We start from the raw sequence: 9609 nt of genomic DNA, 5'->3' as shown, positions 1-9609 counted from the left end.
TTTTTTTTTTTTTTTTTTTCTGAGACAGAGTCTTGCTCTGTCCCCCAGGCTGGAGTGCAGTGGTGCAATCTCTGCTTACAGCAAGCTCTGCCTCCCAGGTTCAGGCCATTCTGCTGCCTCAGCCTCCTGAGTAGTTGGGATTACAGGCGCCTACCATCACACCCAGATAATTTTTGTATTTTGGGTAGAGATGGGTTTCACCATGTTGGCCAGGTTGGTCTCAAACTCCTGACCGCAAGTGATCTGCCTCGGCCTCCCAAAGTGCTGGGATTACAGGCGTGAGCTACCACACCCAGCCTAGGGTGATTTTCAAGTGTCTGTTTTTTTGTTGTTTTGTTTTGAGATCGTCTCACTTGGTCACCCAGTCTGGAGTGCAGTGGCGCGATCATGGCTAACTGTATCTTCAACGTCCCAGGCTCAGGTGATCCTCCCACCTCATCCTGCAGAGCAGCTGGGACCACAGAGGCTTGCCACCATGCTCAGCTAATTTTTTTTTTTTTTTTTTTTTTGAGAGACTGGATACACCATGTTGCCCAGGCTGGTCTTGAATGCCCGGACTCAAGTGCTCCACCTGCCTTAGCCTCCCAAAGTGCTGAGATTACAAGCCTTAGCCACGTGGCCCTGCCTCAGGTTTCTGATTTTAGCAGTTTCTGATTTTAATAACTGGAGGATAGTGGTATCATTTACCGAGATGGAAGAGACTGAGCAAGGAAAGGTTTGGAGGCAGGAATCAAGAATTTTATTTTGAATTTGTTAAAATTTAGGATGACTATGAGCCATTCAAGTGAATATCTGAGTCCAGGGTTCAGCAGAGAAGTCTGATCTTGAGGTAAAAATTTGAGACTTGGATCAGCTTATAGTCCACTCATTCAGCAAATACTTACTGACCACCTATTGTCTGCTAAATATTGGGCTATGCACTGGGGTCATTGTGGTGAACAAGAGTGTTGTAGTTCCTGCTTTTATGGAGACTGACCACAGAATTAAAATAAAATAATATGAATGGCTTCTATTCATTGAGCATTTTCTTTGTGCTGGCCACTGCGCTCAGTGCCTTACATGCACTTTCTCATCCTCTCAACAACCCTGGGAGGCCCATTTTATTTTCCAGACAATGATGTCACATAGTGTATTAAACCAGATAACTAGTAAGAGGAGGTGCCCAGATTTGAACCCAGGCAGTCTGTGGGAACTTAGAGATCAAGACTAACTTTACCTCACAGTGCCTGTGGTAAAACTGAAATCCCACACAGCTTGTCATCAGTTCTCCCTGTTCCCAAGCTCAGTGTTCTGTGCACTTGGTTAGATGACCTCTTAGTCTAGAACCCTCTGCTAAGAGACATCAGTCACCAGGCTGTACCGCCCTGCCTGATATGTGGCTGGAGGCTCAGCTGGTAACCTGTCCCTGTCCTCCATATCCCTAGGATTGTGCACCTGTGCCTGCGAAAGGCTGACCAGAAGCTGGTGATCATCAAGCAGATTCCAGTGGAACAGATGACCAAGGAAGAGCGGCAGGCAGCCCAGAATGAGTGCCAGGTCCTCAAGCTGCTCAACCACCCCAATGTCATTGAGTACTATGAGAACTTCCTGGAAGACAAAGCCCTCATGATCGCCATGGAATATGCACCAGGTGGGCCAGCCTCCTTATGGTGACCTGGCTGGAGGGGCCTCTTATCTCTGGGACAGGCAGACATAGATCACCTGGCTTCCCTCCTTGGAATGAGCATGGCCAAGGGTTAGAGTTCCGGTCCCAGTTATCTGACCCTGGCTAGCCCCTTCTCCTCTCTGTTCCCAGTGCCCTGTTCCATACCTAAAAGGAGGCCCATTGGCTCACGCCTATAATCCCAACACTTTGGGAGGCCAAGGCAGGTGGATCATGAGGTCAGGAGATCGAGACCATCCTGGCTAACACGGGGAAACCCCATCTCTACTAAAAATACAAAAAAAAAAAAAAAAAAAATTAGCCTGGCTTGGTGGCAGGCGCCTGTAGTCCCAGCTACTTGGGAGGCTGAGGCAGGAGAATGGCTTGAACCTGGGAGGCGGAGCTTGCAGCAGTGAGCCGAGATCGCACCGGCACTCCAGCCTGGGTAACAGAGTGCAGCGGCACTCCAGCCTGGGTAACAGAGCGAGACTCCGTCTCAAAAAAAAAAAAAGGAGAACGGTTGTCGTGGTGTGAGAAAGCCTGGATCTTGATTAGTCCTTTGGGCCACAGGCGGCACTCTGGCTGAGTTCATCCAAAAGCGCTGCAATTCCCTGCTGGAGGAGGAGACCATCCTGCACTTCTTCGTGCAGATCCTGCTTGCACTGCATCATGTGCACACCCACTTCATCCTGCACCGAGACCTCAAGACCCAGAACATCCTTCTTGACAAACACCGCATGGTCGTGAAGATCGGTGATTTCGGCATCTCCAAGATCCTTAGCAGCAAGAGCAAGGCCTACACGGTGCCTGGGCATGGAGGGGACCTCCAGGGTGCTAGAAGTCTTGAGGGCCAGGACCTAACCCTGCCTCCTCCTCTCCTGCTAAAACACCCTTGGCCCTTTGGCTCGTTTGGGTGGTCCTGCAGGAGGAAGCCCCTTGGCTTGCTTTGAGAAGAAGCTGTCCCCAAATGGCCTTATGTGCAGAGACCCTGGTCTTCCCTCCCTGCAGGGCTGTGATCCCAGCTTCTCTCCTGCAGGTGGTGGGTACCCCATGCTATATCTCCCCTGAGCTGTGTGAGGGCAAGCCCTACAACCAGAAGAGTGACATCTGGGCCCTGGGCTGTGTCCTCTATGAGCTGGCCAGCCTCAAGAGGGCTTTTGAGGCTGCGGTGAGTGTACGCACCCTCCAGGGGACAACTGGGAAATGTACTGCCTGCCCCAGCAGGCCTCAGCTCCAGCCACCTCAGGTTTCTCCTCTAGCTGAGTCATGTCTCTCCCTTATCAGATTACCCCAGGGGAGGGCTATGGGTGTCCCTCAGACTATGGATTTCTGAGAGTACATCTTGCCTCCCATTAGACTGAGGGCTCCTGAGGGCAGGACTGTGGCTTTCCCAGGAGACCCTTCCAAGAGCAAGACTTGAGTTTTCCCAGCATCCTGGGGTTTCTGAGGACATAGCTGCAGCTCCCCTATCAGACTAGGGATCACTGAAAGCCAGGTTGGACTCCCCTATCAGTCTGGGAGTCCCCTCATCAGACTGAAGTCTCTTGAGGGCAAAGCTGTTATTATCCCAGGAGACCAGGGGCTGGAGCTGGGGGGTGCTGCCCTCACTTCCCCAACTTCCCAACCTGGTGCCTTCACAGAACCTACCAGCACTGGTGCTGAAGATCATGAGTGGCACCTTTGCGCCCATCTCTGACCGGTACAGCCCTGAGCTGCGCCAGCTGGTCCTGAGTCTACTCAGCCTGGAGCCTGCCCAGCGGCCACCACTCAGCCACATCATGGCACAGCCCCTCTGCATCCGTGCCCTCCTCAACCTCCACACCGACGTGGGCAGTGTCCGCATGCGGAGGCCTGTGCAGGGAGAGGGAGCAGTCCTGGGTGGCAGGGTGTGGGCACCCAGTGGGAGCACAGGAGGTGTCGGGCAGAGGGAAACCTGGGGCAAGTCCTCCCTTCCTGCATGTAGGAATGTCAGGAGGGTCTGTGTCCTTAGGCCCCCATCTGTCCTACAGGGCAGAGAAGTCCGTGGCCCCCAGCAGCACAGGGAGTAGGACCACCAGTGTCCGCTGCAGAGGTAAGTGGGAAGAGGCCGCCAGTCCCCATGGACGCCACACCATTCCTATCAGTTTAACAGTTCCCATGTGCTGTACCTGCAGGTATCTCCCGGGGACCTGTGAGGCCGGCCATCCCACCACCCCTGTCATCAGTATATGCCTGGGGTGGTGGGCTGGGCACTCCCCTGCGACTGCCAATGCTCAACACGGAGGTGATCCAGGTAGCAGCTGGGCGCACACAGAAAGCCGGCGTCACGCGCTCTGGGCGTCTCATCCTGTGGGAGGTGAGCAGGCCAGTGGGTGGCCTGGACGTGTGGAGGTATAGATCCACAGCAGGGTTAGGGTGCTCAGGCGCTGCCCATCCACCTGCCCCTGCAGGCCCCACCCCTAGGTGCAGGCGGAGGCACCCTCCTCCCTGGGGCAGTGGAGCAGCCACAGCCCCAGTTCATCTCGCGTTTCCTGGAGGGCCAGTCGGGCGTGACCATCAAGCACGTGGCCTGTGGGGACTTCTTCACTGCCTGCCTGACTGGTGAGCTGTCGGGCCTACCTTGTGGGACCTGCTCTAAGGCCCCACAGAGCACCTTCTCTCTTCTCTTGCAAACCACGCACTTAATGAATGCTTCTGTCTACTAGTTATGGAGTTATTGCTTCTGGCAAGTAACTATTGAGGAGATTTCCTTACACAACCTCCTTTACCCTACGGACGGGCCTGGCAAGGCAGTCATTATATTATCCTCATTTGACAAGTGGGGACGCTAAGGCTCAGAGAGGGTGTCACTTGTCCAAAGTCACATACGTTTGAAGAGACTCGTAACCTTTTCTCTTCGTATCCCGTCCTTTCAGCCCTGGTCCCCAACTTTATTTTGCTGCTGCAACCCACTAGAGGACCAGGCTATCTGGAAAGACTATTTAACTTCTCTCCCTTCTCCTTCCTCACTGCCCTTCTCTCCAGACCGAGGCATCATCATGACGTTTGGCAGCGGCAGCAATGGGTGCCTAGGCCATGGCAGCCTCACTGACATCAGCCAGGTGGGTGTCACATGTACTTTGGAGAGGGGGAAGTGGGGAGATGGCGGGGAGCCCACATCTGAGAGCTGACACCAGATTGGGGGCAGGGGAGTTCCCAGCAGCCACAGGTTCCTCTAGATTCCCAGATGCACCTCCCCTGGGCCACCTACATCGGGGGAAGTACAGAAAAACCAGGCTTCCCCAATGGTTGTCCACCTGGCAGTGTGTATGGCTGGAGTTAAAGACATAGCCACCTCCTGAGAATGTGTATCCTCCAGCTTTGTCCCTACCGGGGGTGTTGAGGCCAGATGGCTAGTCCCAGACCCTTTGCCCAGTTTCTCCTTGCTTCCTCTCCTCTCTAGCCCACCATTGTGGAGGCTTTGCTGGGCTATGAGATGGTGCAGGTGGCCTGTGGGGCTTCTCACGTGCTGGCCCTGTCCACTGAGCGAGAACTATTTGCTTGGGGCCGTGGAGACGGTGGTAAGCTCCAGCCTCTAGGCCCCATCTCACAGCATCCTCAGCCATGACTTGCTCCCCTTCATACCCACCTTCCACCCCACAGCACATTCTCTCCTCCCTCTTTTCTCTCAAATTCTCTTCATTCATTCAACAAACCTTTATTTTACACCAACTGTGCACATGCTGTGCTGGGTGCTGAGATGAGATGGAGATGTGGCTTCCTTCAGGTGTTTGAGGTAATGAAGGAAATTTCATTCAACCACCTATTTTTTTATTTTGAGACGGAGTCTCGCTCTGTTACCCAGACTAGAGTGCAATAGCGTGATCTCAGCTCACTGCAACCTCCACCACCAGGTTTAAGCAAATCTTCTGCCTCAGCCTCACGAGTAGCTGGGATTACAGGCACCCACCACCGCACCCAGCGAAATGTTGTATTTTTGTAGAGACAGGGTTTCACCATCTTGGCCAGGCTGGTCTCGAACTCCTGACCTCATGATCCACGTGCCTCAGCCTCCCAAAGTGCTGAGATTACAGGCGTGAGCCACCACGCCTGGCTCATCCACCAGTTTTTATTGAGGTCCTCTTTGGGTCAGGCATCAGGCTGGGCGTTGAAACTAGAGATGACACTGATGGGTTCCTGTCTTCCTGGAGGACTCAGTCTAGTAGGAGAAAGATGACATTGCCAGCATGCCCGAGAACAGATAGCATCAGGGCTACACCCCAGTGCAGAGGTGTGGAACTCAGTGAACAATAATGTCAACTGGAGGAGAGAGATGGCATCTGAACAGGGCTTTATAAGAAGGAGGATTTTGAGTCGGCGCGGTGGTTCACACATGTAATCCCAGCACTTTGGGAGGCTGAGGCAGGTGGATCACGAGGTCAGGAGTTTGAGACCAGCCTGGCCAACATGGTGAAACCCTGTCTCTACTAAAAATTAAAAAATTAGCTGGGCGTGGTGGCTCATGCCTGTAATCCCAGCTACTCAGGAGGCTGAGGCAGGAGAATCGCTTGAACCCGGGAGGTGGAGGTTGCAGTGAGCCACGATCGTACCATTGCATTCCAGCCTTGGCGACAGAGTGAGACTCGGTCTCAAAAAATAAAAAATAAATAAAGGAGGATTTTAACCAGCAGAGGGGCCTAGGAAAGGCATTTGGGACTGAAAGAACAGAGAACTCATGCTGTTCCCTCCCCTCAGTGGGCCCTCCTCATCCTGGCGTCACCCCCACTAAAGCTCAAATTAACTCCTTCTGGGTTTCTTCTCGTAGGCAGACTGGGACTAGGCACCAGGGAGTCCCACAGCTGCCCCCAGCAGGTGCCCATGCCCCCAGGACAGGAAGCTCAGCGAGTTGTATGTGGCATTGACTCTTCCATGATCCTCACTGTGCCTGGCCAAGCCCTGGCCTGTGGGAGCAACAGGTGAATAGGTCATCAGGGTGACTAACCTGCCTCCGGCTCTCCTTGGCTGTGAGTGCTCCATCCATCATTGCCTACCTCTCATCAAAGACCAGAATTGAGGGGGTTGAGGGTGCTATTGGTTCAACCTAGGGTGGGATCTGTCTCCTGGTGCACCAGCTCCTGCCCAAACTGTCTGTCAGTTGGATTTGGCTTCTGGCTCTGCCCTCAGGTTCAACAAGTTGGGCCTGGACCACCTCTCCCTGGGGGAGGAGCCTGTCCCTCACCAGCAGATGGAGGAGGCCCTGAGCTTCACACTACTAGGCTCTGCACCCCTGGACCAGGAGCCCCTGCTGAGTGTAGACCTGGGCACTGCTCACTCAGCTGCTGTGACTGGTGAGCAGGACTTGGGCTCTGGAGGCCAGAGGGGGACTCATGGTCTCCTTGGTACCCTGTTGAAGCACCCCTTTTCTTCCTCTCCCCCATAGCCTCAGGTGATTGCTACACTTTTGGCAGCAATCAGCACGGGCAGTTGGGCACCAATGCTCGCCGAGGCAATCGGGCACCCTGTAAGGTCCAAGGCCTTGAGGGCATCAAGATGGCAATGGTAGCCTGTGGGGATGCCTTCACCGTAGCTATTGGGGCAGGTGAGGACTGAGCATGGCGGGGGCAGGCAGTGCCATGAGCAGTGTGGGCTGAGGGTTGCTGCTGAGGGCCACTGGACTCTGGAGCCTCCCAGGGGCCATCCTGGCAATGTGGGAGGGGAGATTCTGCTCAGGCTGTGCCCACTTCCCACTTCCCTCCTGGGGATTCTTCCTGGCAGAGGGTGAAGTGTACTCCTGGGGCAAAGGGGCCCGAGGTCGACTGGGAAGGAGGGATGAGGATGCCGGACTCCCTCGGCCAGTGCAGTTGGATGAGACACACCCTTACACAGTGACTTCCGTGTCCTGTTGCCATGGAAACACCCTCCTGGCTGTTCGCCGTGAGTTTTAACTTTTCCCACCTCACCACACAACCCAGCTGACCCCTGCCCACACTCCCACCCCCCGTGTTCACAGATGCCCGCATCACCAAAAGCATCTTTAGCCCTCAGATAAAAATAGCTGAAGCTGCGGTTAAAAAGCTCAAAGTTTCCTGTCCCGGGTGGCCAAGGCGGGTGCTTCTTGGGCCTCATGGAAGGGCTGCTTCCACTGCTCCCCAGGGGACTCACATGCATTCTTTCTCCTACTGCTGAGTCCCGTTGATGCTGAACCTCTCTTTCTGGCCTAACAGGGTCCAGAATCCAGGGCCCAGTAGGAGTGGGAGGTGGGTGATAATTGCTGGAGGCACTGCCCTCAGAAGCTGCAAGGGTTTCTCTTTGATACCCTCCAGCAGTCACAGATGAGCCGGTCCCCCCCTGAGGCACCTGGATACACCTCTGGACCACCCTGATACTGCTTCTCCTCTGAATGTTCTGAAAAGTGCAGGTGCCCAAGGCATGACTGTTGCAGCCGTCTCCTAGATTGGGTCATCATGGGGTATCCGGGCTGGCAAAACCCCTGCTCTGCTTTTGGCCTTGGATATGGAAACCTCAACCACTTTGTTCTCCCACCACCTCTTTGCCTTTCCTACCCCTTCCTCCCTTCAGTCAGTGTCCCCAGGATCCAGCCTGGCTACAGTTAGAAGGCAGACCTAGCCTTTGGAAGCAGAGCCTTGCCATAAAAAGGCTGAAGGCAGCTGTAGCTCCACACAGACCGTGCCCTTTCCCCCAGCCCAGTTAGAAAATAAGTCTGGGCCGGGGGTAGTGGCTCACACCTGCATACCCAGTGCTTTGGGAGGTCAAGCCAGGAGGATCCCTTGTGGCCAGGAGTTGTAGACCAGCCTGGGGACCATAGCGAGACCGCTGTCTCCACCAAAAAAAAAAAAAAAAGAGAAGAAGAAAATAAGGCTGGGTGCGGTGGCTCACCTGTAATTCCAGCACTTTGGGAGGCCAAGGCGGGCGGATCACTTGAGGTCAGTAGTTTGAGACCAGCCTGGCCAACATGGTGAACCCTGTCTCTACTAAAAATACAAAAATTAACCAGGCATGGTGGCAGGCGCCTGTAATCCCAGCTACTCTGGAGGCTAAGGCAGGAGAATCCCTTGAACCCTGGAGGCGAAGGTTGCAGTGAGCCGAGATCCTACCACTGCACTCCAGCCTGGATGACAGAGCAAGACTCCCTCTCAAAAAAAAAGGAAAAAAAAATGTCTTTGGTGCTCACTGGGACTGTCTCCATGCTTTGGAGCAGGGCAAGCCAGGGCCTGCCTGGACTGACCATTAGGCCTGCCTAGCTTCTGCATAGCCTGGGGCAGGGCAGTCCCCGGGAGTGCTGCCATCTCCCCCACACTTTCATCCTAAGGCAGGATTTGCTGGACGTCTGCTTGCCTCTTTTCCCCAGCACGAGGACAGGAGCCACTACGTGTCTGCTGCAGAAAAGATCCGCGCTGCAGATTGTCCGTCACCCCATGCCTTTCTCCAGAAACACTTGAGAGAAAGGGTAGCTAGTGGGACCAGACTGGTTTCTCAGAGCACAGGAAGTAAAGCCAATAAAAATATCAGCTGCCTGCTGGAGTGTGGTGTCTTCAGGGGTGGGTGTGGCGACCAGGCACCCCAGGACTGGGCTGGGCGCGACCTCGGTGGCAGGGCTGCGGCCAAGGGAGGAATGTGGGCGCAGCCGGCGGCTGGGGTCGAAGTTTCTCTGGCCCAGCGCCCAGTCCAGCCTCCCCGCCCCAGCTGGGCTCCCCGGAGCTGGTTGCCAGGCTTTGGCTGCCTAGCACCTGGAAGCTGGGGCCCCGGTTCCTGGGCGGCTCACGGCCCCGGAGGCCGAGCTGTTGCCTCTAGAAAAGAAAACCTTTGTAGCGCGGCCCGTCCCCTTTTCCAACCCGCACTCCCCCAGGGCCCGAGAAGTGGATACACGCTCTCTCTCCCCCAGGGGAAAGAAAAGCCCATGCTCCGGTGGGTGGGCGAGACTGGCGGTGACCAGACCCAAAGGCCTGCACTCGGAGGTGGGCGGGGCCGCTGGGCGCGCATTAGGACCG

At 55.1% G+C, this 9609-nt stretch overlaps 1 protein-coding gene across 1 annotated transcript in view; it reads left to right on the top strand.

Annotated features, from left to right (window-relative positions):
• The window catches only part of NEK8 (NIMA-related kinase 8), an 11281-nt gene extending 2674 nt beyond the window's left edge, over positions 1 to 8607 (top strand). Inside the window, exons 2-16 of the mRNA XM_011997503.1 lie at positions 1425 to 1630; positions 2213 to 2445; positions 2679 to 2810; positions 3283 to 3491; positions 3652 to 3713; positions 3796 to 3977; positions 4072 to 4222; positions 4646 to 4722; positions 5064 to 5181; positions 6426 to 6576; positions 6785 to 6948; positions 7041 to 7199; positions 7376 to 7534; positions 7924 to 8267; positions 8479 to 8607. Of these exons, the coding sequence (XP_011852893.1) occupies positions 1425 to 1630; positions 2213 to 2445; positions 2679 to 2810; positions 3283 to 3491; positions 3652 to 3713; positions 3796 to 3977; positions 4072 to 4222; positions 4646 to 4722; positions 5064 to 5181; positions 6426 to 6576; positions 6785 to 6948; positions 7041 to 7199; positions 7376 to 7534; positions 7924 to 7952 (2032 nt within the window). The 3' untranslated portion in view covers positions 7953 to 8267; positions 8479 to 8607. The remainder of the gene's footprint in view (positions 1 to 1424; positions 1631 to 2212; positions 2446 to 2678; positions 2811 to 3282; positions 3492 to 3651; positions 3714 to 3795; positions 3978 to 4071; positions 4223 to 4645; positions 4723 to 5063; positions 5182 to 6425; positions 6577 to 6784; positions 6949 to 7040; positions 7200 to 7375; positions 7535 to 7923; positions 8268 to 8478) is intronic.
• The last annotated feature ends 1002 nt before the right edge of the window (positions 8608 to 9609 follow it).

Source organism: Mandrillus leucophaeus, unplaced genomic scaffold, assembly GCF_000951045.1.
Source record: "Mandrillus leucophaeus isolate KB7577 unplaced genomic scaffold, Mleu.le_1.0 Scaffold541, whole genome shotgun sequence".
Classification (NCBI taxonomy): domain Eukaryota; kingdom Metazoa; phylum Chordata; class Mammalia; order Primates; family Cercopithecidae; genus Mandrillus; species Mandrillus leucophaeus.
The sequence above is the reverse complement of the archived record's forward strand: the minus strand, read 5'-3'. Positions and strand labels throughout refer to the sequence as shown.